Raw genomic sequence first — 21,970 nt, forward strand, 5'->3', positions numbered from 1 at the left:
GGTACTGATTTGTTGTCAGGTACTTGACTAAGTTGGTACTGACCAGTATGGTTCTCTTCAACTATCACCTTCACAGAGGCAAGCAGCCATGGCATGGAGGTTAGGGGAGGGGAAGGACTCCACTCCCCATGTGCACATACAACTGTGCCTTCATTCCCTGCATTTGGGTCTTGGTTCTACAGTGACAATAAACCAGAGGTCATTTCCAGTGCTATTCTGACATCCCTGAGAATATGTATGCAAAGATAAGGCAGAAGAGAAAAACCAATTTCCTTCCAAGATTTTTAGCTTCTCAGGAAAACAACTACAGTGCAGAAAATAGTCATCTCTGCCACTGTGGCCAAGAATGACAAGAACACGGAGCAAATACAATTGGGCCTCCCATATTCACAGTGAACAATTGTAACCCAATTAAGAAACCCCAGTGATGCTGGAGTTGTGTGGAAGTGGATCGATATCCACTTCTCCAGGAAGGCTTCTAGAAGAAACTACCCTCTCCACAAACTTTTCATGTAGGTCCTTACATGGGCAGGATACCATGGCTTATGTATCTGGATAGTGTTATAACTGACTCTGTAAGCAACAGGCATCTGAATGAGGAAACTGACTTCCATATATGTTACTGTGTGAAGAGAGAGCAAAGGCTTTCACAGAAAGCAACTCCAAAAGAGACGTTGCAGCATGTCATAGCAGACAAATTCAACTGGATCATATGCCATTAATTCCATTAATCAATACGGCCAAACTTTACTGCTTGCCAGAATCAGAGTTGAGAAAGTCCATGCAGCACTAGGGGTGTGACTTAGTGGTAGCAGTCCATTGTAGTTTACACGATCCCTGAGTTTGCTCCCTAAAACCATGGAATGACCACAAAAGTATGGGGACACTATATTGATCCGCAACATGATAATCAATTAGCATTTGTTTCCCATCCACTCACCCATTATGCTACATAGTGCCTCATTTATAAATATAAACTGTTACACAATGTAAACTATTATCTGTGGAGCCCCTGTCCCAAGTGTATAAAATTGTCATAATTTACTCTAGTTTTCAGATGAGAAATCTGAGGTTCAAATTGCTAGGGTAACAGTCGTAATGAGAAAAGAGCCAGGGGCTGGTCTGGGATCCACCTGCTGTGACTCCAGTCACAATGTGCTTTCCAAGATCCAAAGAGCAATCTCCTTCCACAGAACACCACTGGTGCTATCCAGTGCCATGGCAGCTCAGAGTGAGCCTTCGGGGTTCCCAGCTGGGGTTTGCAATGTATCACCCCTGTGACCTTGAACAAGTAACTTCCTCCCCGGGATACTCATCTTTAAACAACCAAAAAAAAATGATGGTACAACCTCCCAGTAATATTAATACTGAATTAGATAGAGAATGGAAGTAAAGTACTTGCCATATATTCTGATTCTGTTCTAATGACCCAAAATGGCCCATTACCCATTCATTATGAAATGAAGACACTTGGGACATTCCTTCAGCAGAAATTATCATCTCTGAATCCACATTGCCATTTTCATGGTTGGACCACATCCACATTGTGCTGTTTTAAAACTGAACTGAACCTTCCACATACTTACACAGTGCCAGGCTGTACTGTGCACCAGAATACCAGTGCATAGAAGATACCTTGCTAGGCCCCCGACCCCACCCCTGGAGAATCTGCTCAGGGACAGTGCACAGAACCAGTGGTCACAGATCCTCCAGCCCATGTACAGTGGTTACCAACATGGAATCTAGGAATTTTCCTGTGATCATCCAGGGCTGATTTCCAAGCTTTCTCTTAGGACATCAGCTTCCTTTGCATTCATAATTCCCATGGCCCTAGAAATCCCATTCAGGGCTGGCAGAACCAATCCTTCCCACTACGTCTCTCTGCAATAGAGGACTTTAGTGCTTATGGTGTTCCAGCTAGAAAGCCAAGTCCAGGACCTGCTTACTTGCCAAGGTCTTTGATGCTTCCCTCAACTAGCCTGATCTATCTGGATATGCACAGACACCATCCTCTCCTTTTCTCTCCCTCTCCTGAGGAAAAGATATCCCCCTTATAAACCTTATAATTCTCCTACTGGCCTGTCTCCATGTGTTCCTGTGCTGCTTTCCTTACATTGGTGCTGTGACTCAGATCAAGGCTTCCTTGGTAAATTTGCTCTTGTCCCTGAGCTCTCCTGGTGACAGCTTTAAGCCCATCCAGCTTTAAGCTCACCAGAAAGGTCTGGTGAGCTTCTGCATGGTCCTGTGTGATGGTTTGCTTACACATACTATTTTGGGTAGATCTAGAGCAGAGAGAAGAGGCCATTAGGTATATAGACTTGGATGTCAGAGGAGATGGAAATGTGACTTGGTGAAACCCTGGAAAACTGGGGGCTATCTAGATAGAGCCTATGTAATGAAGTCCAGAGAAGGAAATAGAGGATAGAGCCCAAAAATCATAACCACATGCAAAAATCAGAGATATGAAATTGACATGGGATTCTGGAAACAACTCTTCTAATCACTAGATGGAACTTTTATTTTGAAAGCAGATCTGGCATGTGCCTTCCCCAAGGTGGAAATTCCCTCTACTAGCCCAAGTAAGAAGAGCTTCTTCTAGAGGTGCAGTCATGCTTTAAGAGGAAGCAAAGCTGAGGCAGGAAAAGGATGCTGTAAGAAAAATAGAGAGATGGCTATGGGAGGGGAAATGTCAAAATTCAGAGCCTGCCTAAGCCCAGGCTAAAGGAAAGATAAGAACCTGCAAATATTTGACACGTGTTTAATACCAACAAGAAAGAGAATTGATTCTGCTCCAACTACTAGGGGCTGTGGCTTGTAAGTAATGATAAGAAATAAAAGCCATTGATTATCAGCTCCAAACACCAAAACACTTATTTGCAGACTTATTATCTCGGGAACACAGAGAAGTATAAAGAGAGAATGTAGACTCCTAATAGCTACCCATGGCCCGGTCCAAAATAAATTAGGATGCTCAGCTAAGATGGATTAGGGCAGGGTGTAAGCTGACAGAATTTCTAAAGAAATCTCCTTTACCCATCCAGGCCAGTTCCAAGACTTTATCTGAGGAGGAACTTTTAGATAGATGCATGTATATTAGTAGCTATCAGGGTATTAATTGTAATTTTTAAAATAACTTAGAAAAGATGTAAATGTTCTGAAATCAGAATCTGGGAAAAAGGAATGATAGATCTATATAATAGCATATTAAGACTTAACAATATTTTACTGCCCCCTCTCTTTTAAGCTATCAGTGTAACTCTGGGTTATGCCTGTTTATGTTCCTTAGTGGTTGCTCATGCCAAGTCACTTGTCCATGCCATGCTGAATGCAAGGGGGACACTTTAGGGAAAGCCTCAATGGGATTCTGTGTGTGTGTGTGTGTGTGTGTGTGTGTGTGTGTGTGTGTGTGTGTGTGTTCCAGTACTGAGACTTGAACTCAGGCCTCAATCTTTCACTCAACTTTTTCACTCAAGGCTGTTTGTTACTCTATCATTTTGGCCACACTTCTACTTCTGGATTTTTGTTGTTTAATCCGAGATAGAGTCTGCATGGACTTCCCTGCCCAGGCTCGCTTCAAAGTTCAATCCTCAGACCTCAGCCTCCTCAGTAGCTAGGATTACAGGTGTGAAACTCCCACCAGCAACTGATACAGTGTGATGCTGCAGACCTGAAGGCAGCATGTTTCCAGGTGGTTCTCCGGACTGTTTGCAGACTCTGCCTTGACACTCCATCCTGAAGGTGGTACTGCTCATCGGGTGTGGCTTCTCTTATCTTCCATGTACTCTAGCTATGTTGATCACATTTATTACAATGTCTTTGTGGGGGATAAAAAAAATCAGTGCTTCAATTGAAAATAAGTATTATCTACAGCTATGCTTCCCGTTATCTGATTGTGGTTTTATGGAAGCTATTTTGCCACTCTGGAGGTTGAGATAATTGGTAACAATGCAGAAACATTCTTGTCTATAGACTTACAAGTGGTTTTATCTGGGAGGGGGAGAATGAAACAGCCCAAATTAAAAAGCCAGATTCCATTGCATTTGCATATTCATCTGAACATTCCCAATGTATATAAATGGTTCTGATCTTTAGGTTTCCCTCTCTTCTGGTTATATTTGTTCACTGATGAGTTAAATGAAATTATGTTCATTTCTGGATCACTTTGACAGAATTCTCATTTTACCTTTTGCTTGAGAATAATCTTTTTTTCATGAAAGTTAACATTCGCATTATTTCCTTTATTGATTTTTAAACAGCTTTAAATATTGAGAGCCAAAGACCCCAAATATCTGTCTCCATCCCTCATTATTCTTTCTTACTAATTTACTTACAGTTATGATCAAGTTCTGTTATTCATAACAATGTTCTACAAAGTTGCCCTAGAGGAAATACAAGGTTAGATTTCTGTAAGCTTATGGTCATAATTTTTTGGTCAGCCGACTAGGGCATAATACTGCTTTATGTGTGCTTCTGCTTGGTGACATCTTATTTAATGGCTATTGTGGATTCCTTCACAATGAGCTCACAGCCCACAGCACCATCACTCAGGCCTAAACACAGCTCAAGCGTCACTCCTATGTTTTTGGTTATATGGCCAACTCTGCCTAAGGATATCACATCCCATTTCATCACTGTACTTGAGCCACTTTGAACAACAGACTCACCAACAGAATGCATCAAAATGTGAAACAACATGGAAGTAAATAAACCAACAAAAGGACCCTTGCTCAAGGGATGGCTCAAACAGGACATCTGCTGAGACCAGGTAAGTCAGACAACTTGGTGTGTGTGACCAACAGAGAAAATAGGCATGAGGATTGACTCTGGTGTGTCAAGTAAAATTAGTAGCAATGTAAATTTATACACATGTATTTCACAAATAATGGAAATGGATTTCATTTCTTTATCTACACTAAGTATAATGTATGTTCTCCTGTTGATCCTCGGCCCCATATTAACTAATACTATAGCTACCCATCACTCTGCTTGGCTTAATGACAAGTTCCATACTTGGTATCTAGAGTTACTCAGTGTCCACTTGTGTTTCCTAGAGGGAAACTTTGCAAGCACATGAGGAAATACTGTATATTGTCAAACAAGAAACTGATGACAGAGTGTATTTATTAGGTCAATTTTGTTCAAGGAGAGGTGCACATCTGTATTTTTAAAAGATGAAGAAAAAAAGAGAAAAAAGGGAAACCATAATGAGAAGAATCGCACTGAAATTTGGAAAGGTTATAGCCAAGTGATGGAGTTTATGGGTGATTTTTCATATTCTTCTTTAGTGTTTTCCTCTAGCCTCCAAAAGGAAGATACGTTTCCCCCCTAGCAATACCACTAATTCCAGTAAGATAAGAATGGCTGTCTTAACTTGGTCTCTATAAACAGCAGATCAGAATATCTCCCGGTGCCAGAGTCTCTCTATTTTGCAAGGAAAGGTCTTAGTCAGCACCCTCCACCTACTTATATGGCAGAACTTCACAGCCTAACCCCTCAGGGTCCATTATTCTCCTAGGTAATATTTTTTTTATTCCATGTCTTTGAAACTTTGTGGCTAGAATTACATGCCATATTCTAGAGGTATTCTGTATGTCACAGCAAAAGCATCCCATTGCCTCCTCCTTATCACCCTGAAATTCCCAAGGTAGGGGTGGGAGGAAAGAACTGGAATTCTATCATTTGCAGAGAAATGGTTGGAAGTGTGGCTCATCCTTTCAAGGAAAGCAAGCCAAGTTTTGAAGGATAAAGACTGCATGTTTTCTCTCCTATGTGGATGCTAGACCTAAATACATTGAACCTGTAAATGGAGATGGCATAGTGAAACTCTGACAGCTGTTATATCATAGGTGATAGGGAGGCATGGAGAAAGTGAGAACAGGAAAAATCACCAGTCAGATTAAAATACTGTGTATACGCATGTGTGAAAACCCATGGTGAAACTTCTTTGAGCATATGCACTTTCCAAAACGCATGACAGGTCCTGTTTGGAGGCATAGGTCCTAGTGGGAGGGCAGAGGGAAGAAAGAGAGGGTGATGAAGGATGAATATGGTCAAAATTCTTTCTGTATATGTGTGAACATAGGATAAAGAAGCTTTGGTATAAGAGGAGGAGAGAGGAAAACAAGGAGAGGGAGAGAGAAGGTGGGTCTGTTCCAGGTACGTTGTATTCATACACGGACATATCAAAATGAAAGCTCCTTCCACAACTAATTAATGCTAATAAAAACATGAGGAGGAAAAACAAAAACCGAGCACATTGCTACCTTGAGAATTATGTCTACTGTGGACATTCACTTGTTATTCGTACTGCCAGACGTGCAGCCAGATACAGAGTTCTGTCCTCAGGGAGTGTCTAGCCTACTACATTCAAGACAGGAGCCTGGTCCTTTTGCACCTGGGGAAGCCTTTAGATTTCTATGGTATCCCAGGCTTTGATCATAAGCCTGGGGGTGGGGATGGGGGCTGGCAGTTGTGAGAACTGACTGTAAAAGACAATTAAGGGTCACACTATTGACTTCTTCCCTTCTGTGGAATATTCCTGTGGGCTCAATTTTTATTGTGTTTAGCTCCTATACCAACCTATATAAAATAGCCTGGGTCAAGTTTAAATGGATTTGCTGCTTAACCTTCAAATAAAAAAAGAAAAGAAAAGAAAGCCTCATTCAATTAATGAGAACTTCCTGCCTCCTCCATCCCACTATTCCCACCCTCTCCCCTCTAGTCTTCGGGTTAATCCATGATTCAGTGCACACAGGAACTTAATGCAGTGAGCAGAGAGAGGGGAGGAATAGGAAAGTGTGGGGTGAGGAAATTCTAGGGATGAACACTGAACTCGGCAAAGCCTCAGTGTCCCTGGTGTGAGAAACGGGAGGAGTTGCCTGTTAGTCTCAGATTCTCTAGGTAGACCCTGGAGATAGGATTTTTTCAAAGCTCTGCAAACAGGAGGTGCTGGGAAAACCCAGAAATTTCTAACTGAAGGAAGTCTGCTGAGTGGCTGGATTCGCACTGTCTACTGGGCTCCCCCAGAGTCCACCTGAACTTGGCCCCACCTTTAGAACCTCAGGATGGCCTTTGGGTCAACACATTGGGCACCCAAAGACACACACCCTGGTCACCCTCTTTCCTGCAGGCAGGCACAGCCATTTCCTGTCTGCCTGGAATCCAGCCGCTGCTCTCAATAGTTCTCCCATCTTTCTTAATGTGAAGGCAGAGGTTGGGAAGGCATCTGAGTTCCAGGATGGCTTACTATAGGCAAGGCATTCTGGATGGGAATTCCTCTGCACCTGAAATCATTTCCACTGAGGCTGTACACCCAGCTCATGATTAGATGGGGTCCTTAGGACTGAGGGACCTTTATCAGTGCTACAAGTGTCTACCCCTAATGACTTGACTCACAGCACTTTAGTGTGAGGGGTCGTGGGTAAGAAGAGACAAAGTCTTTGGGGTTTAAAGCTCAGGGAGCCATCTACTAAGACTGAATGGCCCCAGGCAGTCCTAAGTACACAGCAGGTAGGCTTTGGAGTAGTATTCTGGAGTCAGATTCTGTGCAGCATGGTAACTTTAAATCCTTGGAACAAAGAAATGAAGGTCTCTGCTGGTGATGGGCTGGTGAACCTTCTCAAAGGGTCACAGGTGACAGGTAGATGCAGGGAAGTAAGCATCAGCATTCATCACTCACATTAACACTGGCCACATTAATTTCTACCTAGCAAAGAATTCAGTGTTATCCCCACTGAACGCATGTGGGGAAACAGCTACAGAGAGGTCAAGCAAACTGCCACTGGCTGTCCAGCAGCCTCATGACAGAACCTGGGTTCAAACTTGGATGAATCTGGAAGTGAATTGCACATTCGGATGTATCTTGCTCCATCTGAACACTGAACTGTGAGCTAGTTTTACATCCCAGATTTCTGCGACATGGAACGGATCCTGTAGCTTCCCAAAATACCAAAGAGGTGCCAACTGTAATAAAAATAACCTCTCACATTTAAACAGAGTGTTTTACAATTGATAATGTTATTTTGCATCCACATTTGACTCTAAGAGAGGAAAATTACTTTCAAATTGGATAAATTTTATGCAGTAGAGCAAAACAAGGAGAAAACATTTACAGTGATCCAAAAACTCAAAACCTGAGTGTGTGTACAAGCATGTGTATGCACAAGTATGCTGTGTGTGTGTGTGTGTGTGTGTGTGTGTGTGTGTGTGTGTGTGTAGAAGAGAGATGGATAAATGGATGGATGAATAGACAGGTAGATAGATAGATAGATACATACATACATACATACATACATACATACATACATACATGTACACATACACATACATACATCTATGTATGCATGTTTATATCTGTATATGTTCATATACAATGTAAAGAACAAATATACTTTAAGGACACTGAGGTCTGAGAATCAAAGTTCAAAGCCAGCTCTGGCAGGAAAGTCCATGAGACTCTTATCTCTAACCACCAGCAAAAGGGGAAGTGCAGTAGTGGCTCAAAGTGGTAGAGCCCTAGCCTTGAGCTAAACAATTCAAGGACAGTGACCAGAGTTCAAGTCCTAAGACCACCACCAACAACAACAAAAAAGCATTAATATCAGAATCAGTCACCTCACCTTACATTCCTACTTAATTCATATTCAGCTCAGTCCAATTAACATGCAAAGAGGAGCCTGGGACTAAAGAAGGGAGCTTGGAGAAAGTTAACAGCTCTGAGAACTTGAATGAGATTTTGCTACACTTGTGACTGATCTGGGAGAGAGGGAGAAGAAAAAATGATATTCAATCCCTACCTGTTGAAAGCCCTCTGAGGAAGTATTTCCTGCTGTTGCCTGAGCTGGGTACAATACAATCTCTTACTTGCAGTTCACTAAAAGCAAGTGGTTTGCTACAAAAGAAAAGAACCTGTGATTTACTTAGCTTCAAGAAAGAGATTGGGAAGGGCTCAGGTCTGTTGTCTGGATGGAAGGACCAGAATCCCAGCATCCAGCCATGAATGGGGACCCCTTATGGTTTGATAGTCTCTACTTACATGATCTGGGGGTGGGGAAGAGCTACACAGGTATATAATTCTTACTTGTCCCAGCTCATGCATGGACTGTATATTTGTAGTTCACAAAATTGAGCCAGAAATTACAGGTGAAATTTTATAAAGACCTATGTAGTTTTCTTTTTTTTTTTTTAGGCAAGTGAACACTGGCTCATGCCATTAGATAACCTGTGAAATTATGGTCTGTAGAGCCAGCATAGAATTCCATTGTGCACACACACCAAGGTCTGAATGTACTGCTATTGTTGGTATACTGAAGTGATTTCAAAGATTTTTTTGCCCTTATAAATAATTCAGTGATGACCTGTCTGTATAAAACTCTTTTTAAGGGCTCTGATTATGTTGTTAGAAAAAAAAATGAGCAAATTGTCCTGTCAATATTCAGTGCCAGTTAATTCACCTGCAGAAATTGTGGAGAAGGCTGCTTTGGTACTCCTTTGCTGGTACTAATTGCAATCTATTAAAACAATATGCTGTGAAGATATTATGGGTGATTGAGCATATTTGATCATCTGTGGCATCAGACTTTTTTTTACTAAGCTTTCTCTATTCATATTTTGTTTAACAATTACCTTTTTAGAGCTGAAAATTTCAGCACTCTTTCTTCATCAATGTGACTCCATCTTGAGAGTTACCCCTCTTTTCTCATTAAGGATATTTAACCTTTATTCTTAATTTGGTCACAGGCTCATCTCCCTGAATCTGCCTGCCCTTTTGCCCTTGGTTTTCCTCAGTCAAGTTTGGGTTATCGTTAAAATGGACAGAAAATCATCTTTTCGTTATTTTTCTTTTGCTTTCAACTTAAATACTTAATCTAACCATAATTTATGTAGCCTATCATAATACATATGCAATGAACTCGATTTTTCTAATTTTTAGTAATATGTACTATGTATTAATCACACAGCATTTATATAAATTGACAAGATAACCAGTTTCTCCATATACTATATTTCCTTTCCAGGCTTTAATTATTATGATGATTATAAATGTTGATTTCTCACAGAGAAATCTTCTTCCCCCTGCTACTTTTTCTAAGTGGTCTTGACTACTTCCCCCTGTATATTCTTTCAAATCAATTTTTAAATCTCTTTGTCAAGTTCCAAGAAAGAATCCTATTAGGATTTTGATTGCAATTATATTAAACCCATAAATTAATTTGGAGAGAATTGATATCTTCACAGTATTAAATTTGCTAATCCAACAACATGATATATTGCTCCATTTATTCTAGTCTTGTTTTATGGTCCTCAATAAAAGTATTTTAGGTGTGTGTGTGTGTATGTGTGCATGTGTGTTTTCCTGGTGATTGTGCACATTTCTTAGTTTAACTCTAAGTATTTGTATTTTAATTGCATTTGAGGATATGATATGATATAGTTTATTATATTTTATAATGGTTATTAATAGCATATAACTATTGGTTTTTGTTTATTTCCTTTGTGTCTGTTTGCTTCTGATCATGGTATTGAAATCTGTTAGTAGTTCTAATAGTTTCTTCTTTCTTTGTTTTAGTTTTTTTCTCCTTAGGATTTCAAGCTCTAAGAACATTTTCTGCTTGAAATAGAAAAGGGCCTTTCCATTGCTTGCTGACTAAGAATTCTGATCAGTAATGAAGGGTGAATTTTTTAAATTACTTTTCAACCTCTCCTTAGAGAATCAAATGGTTTTGATCCTTTAATGAAAGGCATTATACCAAGAGTTATTTTTTTTCTTTCTAATAATCAGAATTTTTCATCAGTACATTCCTGAGGTAAAACTTCACTTGGCCATGGTGCATTGTGCCTTGCTCAAGATACTGAATTACAGGGTTCTGACTAGAAATCAGGGGAGCTTTGCAGCGATAACAACAAGGGATCAATCCCCAAGCTAGGCTACTTGGGCAAGTATACAGACTTAACCAAGTCATTTATCTTGAGACAAAATTCCTGCAAGAAGTCTAGATATTTAAATCTAGGATATTTAAAACACTCTTAGAGCCACACTGATAGCTGCTGCACTTATTATAATTATTCATTTGGTTATTTTATCATCTCAAGTTTTCCATAGCTATAGGAATTGTTAACCATAATTTTAAAGTATTCTTGTAAGAAATCAAAGTTAGCTTAACAACTAAGCAAACAATACTTTTATTTTTATTAATGCCTCTTTGTCGTTCACAGATTGTTCAAATATCTGTCTTTTAGGTTAGGAGAGGTGGGGCTATTTGATCTTTGGAGCCCCTGGCTCTCTAAGGAGGAGATGACAGAAAACCCTAAGCCTAAGAGGTTGCTTAATAAGACTTCTTGTTGTTTGGGAATTTTACCTAACCCTTCATAACCAAGAAGGGTAAGCAATTTATCAGGTGCCAGTGGCCTAACCTCAGTAATCCTGGTTACTCACAAAGCTAAAATCTAAGGTTCACAGTTCAAAGCCAGCAGGCAGGAAAGTCAAGTCTATGAGACACTTATCTCCAATGAAGCACCAAAAAGCCAGAAGTAGAGCTGTGGTAGAGCACCAGCCTTGAGGAAAAAAAAAAAAAAAAGATAAAGGACAGTGCCTGAGTTCAAGCACAAATTTTTATTTTTTTTTAATTTTTTATTGTAATTAGTAAAAGGGTTACATGATATTTGCCAGATAGAAGGTGCATTAATTCACATATATTGATACCCTTTCACATGTCTTGGTACCCATTACCAAGCACAAATTTTTAAAAAATGTAATTCTGCCACCTTCTATAAGAAGCAGCAAGGTCTCCCCAGCTATCCTTCCCAGAGACAGTCCAGACACAACTGGATGGAGACGCGTGCTTCCTCCAGGACCACAGTCTGCTCAGACAACAAGGAGATACTGTGGCCATGCAGAGAAAGCCTGGGAGATTGTAAATTGTACACTGAATGAGAGACTTCAGATTGAAGGCCTTGCCTTTTGTCAGCTTCTTTCACAGACCAAAAGATGGAATCTTTAAGGCAATCCCTTGTAGACAGCACGTGTATGGTAGGAACGGAGAGAGATTAGGGAGAAGAGAACAACAACATCCGATGGCCCAGCAGATACTTGGTTATCCACCAGACACCTCTTGGTTCACAAAGAGGCTCCGGAACAAAATAAAGTAGAGCTGGCTTCCCCTTCTTCATTCCCAATCATTTCCCCAAAGTCCTGTAGCCCAGGTGAAGAGGAGAAGTGGTAGAGAAGGCAAGCAGGGGTAAGCGAAGACAAGCTCCACATATTTGTGGGGGAAGCAGTGCTCATTGTCCACCTATGCTTTCCATTAGACTGGGCTCACTGCTCTGGCAGCAGTGTTCCTTTGAGCACTGGGGGGAGGGACCGGGAGGGGGGTATAAACAGGAGATCTTTCTTTCTGGTCTCTCTGGAAAATTCCTCCATTGGACTTTAGCTTCTACTGATGATAACACTTCATTCTGGATGGGATGGCAGGATGGCTTTTATTAGCTAATCTTGCTTTGCTCCCTTAGGATTCCTGGATCATTTTACCTGAGCAATGGTGGGGCAGAAATCAGATCTAGATGTCTTGGCTTATACCACTGCCACCACTGCCATGAAAGTCTTGTTTGATTCTAGGTCAGAGCTGTGAGAGCTGAGTGATGCTCCAGTGCAGCCAAAGCTGAGAGAAACGAGAAAACACATAAACCCATGGAGCCAGTGGTGTGCTCTTGTTTGCACTGCAGGCTCTCAGTGACTTCTTTATCTCTCTGTCTCTCTCTTCCTGTGTTCTTGCATGCAGACCCTTTAGAGAACACAGAGACGATCGCAGGATGCTAACAAACAGCCTATCCCTTCCTGGCTGAGGACTCCCCCACCCCTCATCCCCAGTAGGTTCTGAAGTTGACCATGAAGACAGAAGGGTCTGGTTAGCATGTATGGCTCTCTGGTCTGGTCTAGAGATGGAATCACTAAAACAGCAATACCCTCCCAACCCACTAGATCCCTTCCATTGTCAGTTATCCTCTCAACTGCACATCACAGATCACAGGAGACCTGCAGAGCCACCAATACCAATATCATCTCATCCTCCCCACAGCATAGCCACAAGTGCCCCATCCTCTCTGCAGTGATCTCAGCTTCTGTGCTGAGCAAGTGAGGGGAGCAGCACTAGAAAAACTGTCCCTGTTAGCGACTCTAATGCAATGAAAGAGGAAATCGCTTTCAATTCTGACCACCTCACCCTCTTTTTCCAGGTATGAGGCTTGTTTCTAAGTAATGTTCCTTCAAGGATTTCTAGGTTCTGGATTCTCTGATAAGCACACACCTTATCATACGGAAGCTTCTTAGTTTCCCTTAACTTGAAGTAAAGGCACAGAAAGACTAAAGTGATCTATCTCCCATCCCTCTAGATCATCTATCTAGCAAATGCCTCCCTTTAAACTGAAGAAGGAGGAGGAGGAGGAAGAAGAAAGAGGAGAAGGAGGAGGAGGAGGAGGAGGAGAAGGAGAAGGAGAAGGAGGAGGAATCAGATAGTCAGATTCTCATTGGCTTGAAAGTCCACAACCCTCTCATTACATTATAATGACTGCTCTCACTTCCTTGAACTTGGCAATTTGAATTTGGAGAAAAGAGACAGAATGAGACACATATCGCTTCAAGTAGAGATCCATAAATACGTAAATAAAATAGACCATGCAATCGGCCCTCAGGTGAAGGGGACAGAAGTCAACAATAGAGATAGCAACTCTGGTGGTACAGGGGTGCTTCTTAGGTGAGGGAGGAATTGAAACTTCGCAAGGGGGTCTTTGATTTACAGAAGTGAGCAAGTCACTGTGGGAGGACTTGGTTGGTATATTGATGTGTGATCTTGTATGTATGATGTATGATAAACATGAAGAGAACTGCCTGGGGTCTGGTTCACACAGGCTTTCATAGAAGGAAAGAGGGTTTTAGGGCTTAAGACGAAGGCAACCGTAGGTTGAAGACCTGTCATTGAGTTGAGAAATGCATCTAGGCAGCAAAGCCAGGATCCCATGGAGGCAGACATGGGGTGACAGTGAGGTGAGGAAAGACCTTTTGGGCATCAGATGACCAACAGCCAGGTAGGTCAGAAGGACATTAAAAGGGATTCCTACAAAATATATTCAGAACCAACATGGATCTACATACTGCCTATGTTATTGTCTATAACACTGCTACTAATACATTTCCACTTGTCTTCCCCAGTGCTGACCTTGGCAACCACTCCCAATGTCATTGTTCTCCCAGCTACCTCTAGATAATAGTTGATGCTACCAGATACTGTTCCTGTCCTTATTCTTTGGGAATCTGATGAATACTCTTTGCCTATGGTCCCCTCCCTAGTTTTACTTTAAACAAGCTAATAATGGATAGAGAAACTACTAGCAGTCCTAGAGTTCCAGCTGTTACAATGGTCTACATGGAGCATCTGGTTCCCACCAGAAACAGGATCCAAGGTGAGCCAGCTGAGGACCACGGTGACCCCAGGACCTAGGACCTACCACTCCCTGGCTATGGAGAGATAGTCAAAATCATCTAATGCTCTAGACAAGAAAATCTCTGAGTCCAGACTACACTAAGAGCATCATATTCTGAAGCAGGATTATCCCCTGGGAGAGTGAAGAATAACAAACGATTATAATCGGGTCCCTAAGCAGAGCAAAACAAACATACCAGTAACAAATAAACAAGCCAAGCAAAGAAAATGGCCACCTACTACATCCTAGGAAATGGACAAGCAAGCCTTCTTATTTTTATATAATGATTCATAATCATAACAGCCAGAATGCAAGCAGCAACAAATAATGGTTTATTTCATTACAGGCATCTAAAGAGCATTTTGAGCTTTTCAAAACACTTTGATATACATTATTGCCTTTGCCCTCAGGCCTGTATCTCAAGCAAGATGATGAATGATTAGAATAAAGAGGAAGAAGAGAAAGAAAATAATGAATAAGGAATGAATAGAGCATTGCAAGGGTACAGTATGAAAACAGAATTAAATTGCTTTTTTTCTGAGTAGTAAGAAGTCCCTTTGATCCTAAAGTCCAGATGAAATCAAGTCACTCTCATAAACCAAAGTTCTTCTGGGGTACCCTGAGCTCCAGGTTTCCATATTTCCATCGCCTGCTGTTCATATTTATTTCAAATACAACACTTCAACCAGAATGGACTCCTTTGCCCATCCTTTATCTTCCCCATGTCAGAAAACAGTGTCAGCTTGGCCTTTTTTCTCTTCTCTGCATATCCCTGGACTCTTGTGACAATCTATCTAGATTCCAGTATAACTGGCTCTCTCTTTCTGAATCCCAGTTTGTTCATACGGGATGCTTTGTGATTGATAATGAGTATTGAGACCACCCCTTAAGAACTGGATCTTCATCCTCAAGCCCCAAGAATCTATCTGGCCATTGTCTTGTCAGATATCTCAGGAGGAAACTACAACCTCATTTGCCTTTGATGAGTTGTTATCCTGGTGTCTACTTGAGCTTTTAGCTTACTACTACCAAGCCTCTGCCTGCTCCTGGCCTCTGGCCTCACTCACCAGTGCCTGGGATCTAGAAGGGACTCAGGGCATGTTCATTTGATAGAAGGGATGGAGACAGCCACTAGTTTTAGTCTGATCTCTACAGATGTCGCCCATTCCTACCCTGAAAAGGATTCTTGTGAGCAATACACAGCTCCCAGGGTCAAAATTACACCAAAAGATATAGCAAGAGGTGCCTTTAGCTCTGAGCTTTAGCTATAAGGATGTGGGACATTGATCTGGTAATCCTGTCTCAGTCTTTCTCCCACCTACCTTTCAAAGATGCCATAAATATCATTATAAAATGAGTATACTGCTACCAGTGTGCATGGTATATGGGGATGTGCCTTAGTATCCCTCAGAGGGCTCCAAGAGCACAGCTTTAGGCCTCCCTGTCAGAATTTCTGACAAGTTCCTACAGGACATTTGTCATAAGTCCTTTGGGCTAGTAGAATAGAATACCAGAAACTGGCTGTTTTATAAAACAACAGACATATATTTCCTATATGTTCTGGAGACTGGAAAGTCCAAACTAGCTATGACTGTCATCCAATTAGGTAGCTAGTGAATACCTACTTCCTGGTTTAGAGAACCATCTTCTTGCTGTGTCCTCAAATGGAAAAAGCCAGGGAACTTTCTGGGGGTCTCTCTCCATTTCGCTGTCTCTGTCTCTTTGTCTCTCTCTAGCTCTCTCGAGCTCAGGGCCTTGAGCTTACTAGTCAGAACCTCAAGTACTTGAATATCAAGTCCTTGATTCTCACACCCATCCCTTTACTAACATTAGTTATTTTTCAAATAATGTCTCATGCCCCCTGCTTTTTTTTTTTTACCATTGCTGCCATAGACTGTGATTCTCCTAAGTCTGCCTCCTGTGCAGCTGGGATTACAAGTGTAAGCAACCATGATGACCCCTAATGCTATTTTTTTAAAGGTACAAATTCCATCTGTGATCTAATGACCTTCCCAAAGCTCTGCCTCCTGACACTATCACACTGAGGTTTACGTTTCAGCACATGAATTTAGGAGGAGCACAAAAATTCACTATGTAGCAATACTAATACGACTGGCAAGGGGCCCCATACTTTGAGAAACCCCTGCTCTGGATAATTCCAGGAGCATTGTCCTTCTCATGCTCAGCCTGTTTTCTTCTGTGACATATGCTATTTCAATACCTAACGTCATAGGTATGTTTTACCTCTTTACTCAGTCTCTAAATCCCTCTGGGCACAAATTATATCTTCCCTACCCCATACTGTCTCACTTTTCTATTTTGCAAAATAATGAGTACCTTTTCGGTGTGATTAATAATGGAACAGGGAAAGAGGAGAAGACACAGACTACTAACACCAGTAAAGGGCGTTCACAAATGAGCATCATCCCTGAAATGCTCTTAAAAATTAATTACAAAGAAAAGAACATTCTACCATTAGTGGCAATATACTTGATGATACATTTTTGTAGAATGTGGGTTATTCAAGATCTTAGCTGTAACTTACTTATACACCAGCATGTACTGAAATATAATACCGCAAGCGGCATGCTAACTCATAATTTTTATAGTGATAGACTATTGTGTTTTCAACATGTAAAAATCTCCATTACACAGTTGTGGCAACTGTCTGCAGTAGATTGTGAATTTTTATTGAGACGATCGTCTTGCGATTGAATTTCTAAATGTATTATATACTCATCAGCAAAAAAGTCCACCGGGGCTGCTAAAGTACTTTGAATACCATTTATAAAGATCAAACCCCCCTGAAAACCCTTACATTTACCCCGTGGAAGGAGAGAGGACTCATCAGCAAGATCAAATCAATTATTTTTATAGATGACTAGTGCATTGCAAAGCTGAGATAAGGTATTATTACCTGGTTTAATAACCTACCCTTATGTCCTTTTAAAATAGTAAACTCTATAATCTGGTTCCAGAATGAGGAATTTTACCAAAGGCTTGCTTTGTGAATAATGGCATCTCTGTGTATCAAAGTAGTTCAATAACCTTCAAAGGAGCAGTTCCAAGCATGGAATATTCACTCTCCTACCTGAAACCCTGCTGAGAGACTTCACAATGGTTATATAGTCACTTCTGCCACAACACTGATATGTGTTCCAAAACAAGTCCTCTCTGGGGGATTGATTTAAGCATAATGCAAATTCCGCACTTCCCTATGTAAGATTTTGTGCGTGGAAAACCTCAGTGGAGAGCAGAAAACTCTACCTAGTCGAACTGAGACACACACAGGCCACACATGCACACACCCCTCCAACACACTGTCCTCAGTTCATGTCGGGGGATATGACCCAAGCCCTTTGGTTCCTGGTGGCTACAGCTTCCTAACTACCTTCTTTGAATCCTTCTGGACAAGTCAGAGGCTGCAACCTTTGTGACCCACAAGCAAACTTCAGACCTTTCTCACGACACTTAACCAAATGACCTACACAACATACCTCCCTTAGCCATTTTTAACATGGGTACAATTATGCTACCATTTAAACTAGATTCTTTTATTTTAAGGTGACATGGATGAAATATGGGATACTTCAGGTGTTTTTGTTTTTTTCTCAGAAGCCCTGCAGTTTTTGCCTGGTTCCTTATTACTTCAACCACACCTCCACCCTGGCCTTTTTGCTGATTATTTTAGAGATGGAATCTTGCTGAATTTTCTGCCAGGGCTGGCCTCCAACCTCAATCCTCCAGTTTTCAGCCTCCTAAAGTGCAAGAATTGGAGGCATGTGAACCCCTGATGACTGACAGACTTGTATTTTTTTTAATTATTATTATTATTGTTGTTGTTGTTGTTGCATAATGTGACACAGGCTAATGGATCTCAGCAGCACAGATACCACATCATAAAGAAGTGATGTGCTATCCTCTGCTTTCTAGTCCATACAGCTGCACTAATGGATTCTTCACTCCCTCTTACACCAGGCAGCCACCAGTGACTCCTTTTCCCTTGGAAGGCCATGCTGCCCGTTACTCCATGCCCTTCCCTTCATCCCAGTGCAGGTCTGCCTGTCATGCCAGTAGCACTCAGCTTCCCATGTACCCAACATGGTGTGGCCAAAGGTCAATGGCATTAGCATCAGATAACCCCAGTGCAAATTTTAACTGTGCCATTGGCCAATTCTTGGACAAAATGTTTTAAAATACCAAGTCTCTATTCCTTCATGTGTATATATAAAAGTATATAAAGTGAATGGTCATTTAAAGTGAAAAAATAGAATGTAAATTGCAGCTCTGTGTGTGTGAGCACACGTGCATGTGTGTGTGTGTGTGTGTGTGTGTGTGTGTGTGTGTTCTAGTCAGAGAACAGAACGTCTCAGGGATACAGCTCTAAGCAACCATCCCTTATTCCAGGACATCTCAGGGATATAGCTGGAGCCAAAGAACCCTCCCAGATAAATTACCAGCCAGCAAACTCTTAGGAGGCATCTAGGAATGTCAGGGAGACCACTGAATCCAGAAGCCCATAGAGAATACAGTAGAATCCTGAGTCCCACAGAGGAAACCATCCTATCTCAGTCTCTCATTAGGAGCCAGCAAAACAGACTATGGAAGCTCCCAGCCACCAAAGCTATTCGTGGGTCCATTTCAGACAGGCAGTGATGATGACACAGGTAACACTAGGAGCCCCTCAGAGACAAAACAAGAACCAGGAACTATCAGACAAATGACCAAGGGTCACAGGCCCAGCCCAGGGTCCTCAGGGGCACAACCGAAATGAGACACTTGTTACCGCTATCACCAGAACCACACCACACAAGGACGCTGTCACCACAAAGAGCTTAAATAAGGACACAATCAGTCAGGGACCCCCGGGGTTCAGGGACAAGAATCCTGAGTCAACACACAGAACCAGGATCCCTGAGACACATAACAAAGGGCACCAGAAATCCTCACGGCCATGGAGCCAGGTCAGAACCACAGGCTTTCCACAACAGAGTCAAACATCCATAGTATTTAGAATCACGGTCCCAGCTGGCAGGGGTGTGTGTGTGTGGGGATTCTCCTAGGCTGGACCTCCAGCTGGACTGTTGACAAGAAGCCAGTGGACACCAGAGAAACCTGGGAATGCTCCATCCCAGGAATGCAAGAGGAAGAGCAGTCAGGACAGCGGGCTCCTTGGTTCTTACCGGCACACTTGGTCCTGGTGGTGAGGGGAGGCCCTGGAGGTCCCGTGCCCCCCTCGCCGGGCCGTGTGAGGAGCACCCGGATCTCGTACTCCACGTCAGGGTCCAGGTGCCACAGCTTGTAGTTGGGAGAGTCGACGATGTGGGTCTCTGCCCAGGTGCCCGCGGTGGTGCGGTACTCCACCTCCTTCAGGATGATGGGGCCATCTCCGATGATGGAATTGGCATTCGGCTTGATCCACAAGTAGGTGGCCCCCACAGCCAGCAGCTCTGGGGGGGCAATGGGCGTGGGGGGCTCTGTAAGACAAAGAATGGATCACAGATTCTTACAGGAGGATGGTTTACAGAGAACATCCAAGCTTGCAAAGACAGGGGAAATCCACACATAGACACACCAAATCCACCCCGCCTCCTTTTTAAACTCTGTTCACCTTCAATGTTAATAAACTTTTTTATCTCTAAATGCTTGAACTGGCCTTTCTTCAGTAAATACAGTCAACACATCCCATATCGGTCTCCATTTAAAGGAAGGAAAAAGTAGATGTCTATCATGAAAACAAAAAGATTTTTCCAAAACATTGCAAAAATATCTAGGGGAAGAAGGAGGGAAGTTCTGCTTTCTAGTATCCAAAGAAGAACCTGCCTCTACTAAAGTGAAGCTTGAATACCAGAGGACTCTGAGCTGTAGCACTAAAATGCACATACAGTCAGTAGAAGTCATTTTTTTAGGTAAGAGCTCACATTTTTGCCTAGATCTGGCCTCAGACTCCCATCCTCCTATTTATGCCTCCCATATTCCTTGGATTGTAGATGTATACTACCATACTCAACTCATGTTTTTTTGAGAAGGTGGGGGAGGTCTCACTTTTTGTTCAAACTGGTCTCAAACCACAGTCCTCCAGATCTCTACTTCCCAAGTAGCTGGAATTGTAGGCAAAGGGCATCTATATCTTTATTCACACATTCGTAACTTTTTCAAGTGATTACAATAGTAATCCCATGACCCAATGTAGATTTGCTTTTCTTCTCTCATTTACTAAATCCTAATGGCAGTATTTATATGCCATATAGATTTCATTATCATTGTCTTTAACAACTTCAAAACAATCTATCTAATTATGCTGATTACTCCAGCTCTTGAAGACATGTGTTGTATACTGAGGTTTGTTTGTTGTGGTAAATAATACTACAACAAGTATCTTTGGGCACATGATTTCATCTCCTCTTGGGTGATGATTAATTCTGAGAAACAAATTCCAGGAACTGGATTATCCCATTTGGGAAATGAACTAGTCAAAGATTCCTAGAGTAGAATGAAGAAGTGGAGCAGAGGCACTCAGAGTTGGAATACAATGATGATCTATTCTGTTATTACATGTTAACTAACTAGCTTACCTCTGGGGTATTCATATGAATAAGGAAGGTTTTAATTTTAGTTTGGGTGAGGGCTTTGCGATAAAGACAAATTCATCTTTTTCCCCTAATTAATTACCTACCAACATAAATTCTCCAGAAACAGAATAATGTGTTAGAAAACAGGGATGGACAATATTTTCTCAGTGTGACTCAAGGCCAAACGTAAGGGCTGGTTTCAGATTACCTCTATTATAGCTTACCATTTGGTCAGAGAAGGGAATTAAGCAGATTAGTCAAGCGAGGTACTTTTCTTTACAAAGCCATGCAGGTTATTACTCAAGACCTTGTTATCTCAAACGTGTTTGCAAATTGATTTTTGGATAATTTGTTCCAGGTAGAGAAGTTAAGTTGGCAGGCAGATAATTTCTAGGCTCATCCTTTGTGCATTTTAAATATATGGACCCTTTGATCACCATTATCAAATCTCCAGAGTTCCCATCAGTCTCCAATGAGGCCTCAAGGGTGATATTTTGTAGCTCTGTGATGACTCTGCCTAATTCTTTAATATAATTATTCACAGACTGGTCCCGAGTAGAATTAAGAGCAGCAGACTTCAGTAGTTTGGGGCTGAGCTAGTGCCCGTATTAAGCTCTCTTTCATTGACTTTTTGTCATGGCTTACTGCCTTGCTATTGCAGTTTCCAATTTCTGACCACCAGTAAGGAAATAAAGTATTAGTCTTTCCAAATGTTTAGTCTCTTTTCGTGTATATCTAATGGCAGGTGCAAGTATAATAACAAACACCCTCATGAACCGTCTCAAATGCTTTGCTGGTTCACAAGTTCACGTGCACTCACGAGGTTCTCTCTCCATCTTCTCAGGAGCAGAGCATCATAGAAGCTCTAATTTCTGGCATCAAAAAACCCATTAGTAAATTGCTTTGTCTTATTCTTTTGCTTT

General features: G+C 41.7%; 1 protein-coding gene across 1 annotated transcript in view; it reads right to left on the bottom strand.

The window, feature by feature from the left end:
* Ptprt (protein tyrosine phosphatase receptor type T) overlaps window positions 1-21,970 on the bottom strand; it is a 679,440-nt gene that overhangs the window by 507,408 nt on the left and 150,062 nt on the right. Inside the window, exon 6 of the mRNA XM_090352716.1 lies at window positions 19,659-19,952. Within this exon, the coding sequence (XP_090208842.1) occupies window positions 19,659-19,952 (294 nt within the window). The remainder of the gene's footprint in view (window positions 1-19,658; window positions 19,953-21,970) is intronic.

This window comes from Megascapheus bottae, chromosome 18 (genome assembly GCF_031878675.1).
Source record: "Megascapheus bottae isolate mThoBot1 chromosome 18, mThoBot2.hap1, whole genome shotgun sequence".
Classification (NCBI taxonomy): domain Eukaryota; kingdom Metazoa; phylum Chordata; class Mammalia; order Rodentia; family Geomyidae; genus Megascapheus; species Megascapheus bottae.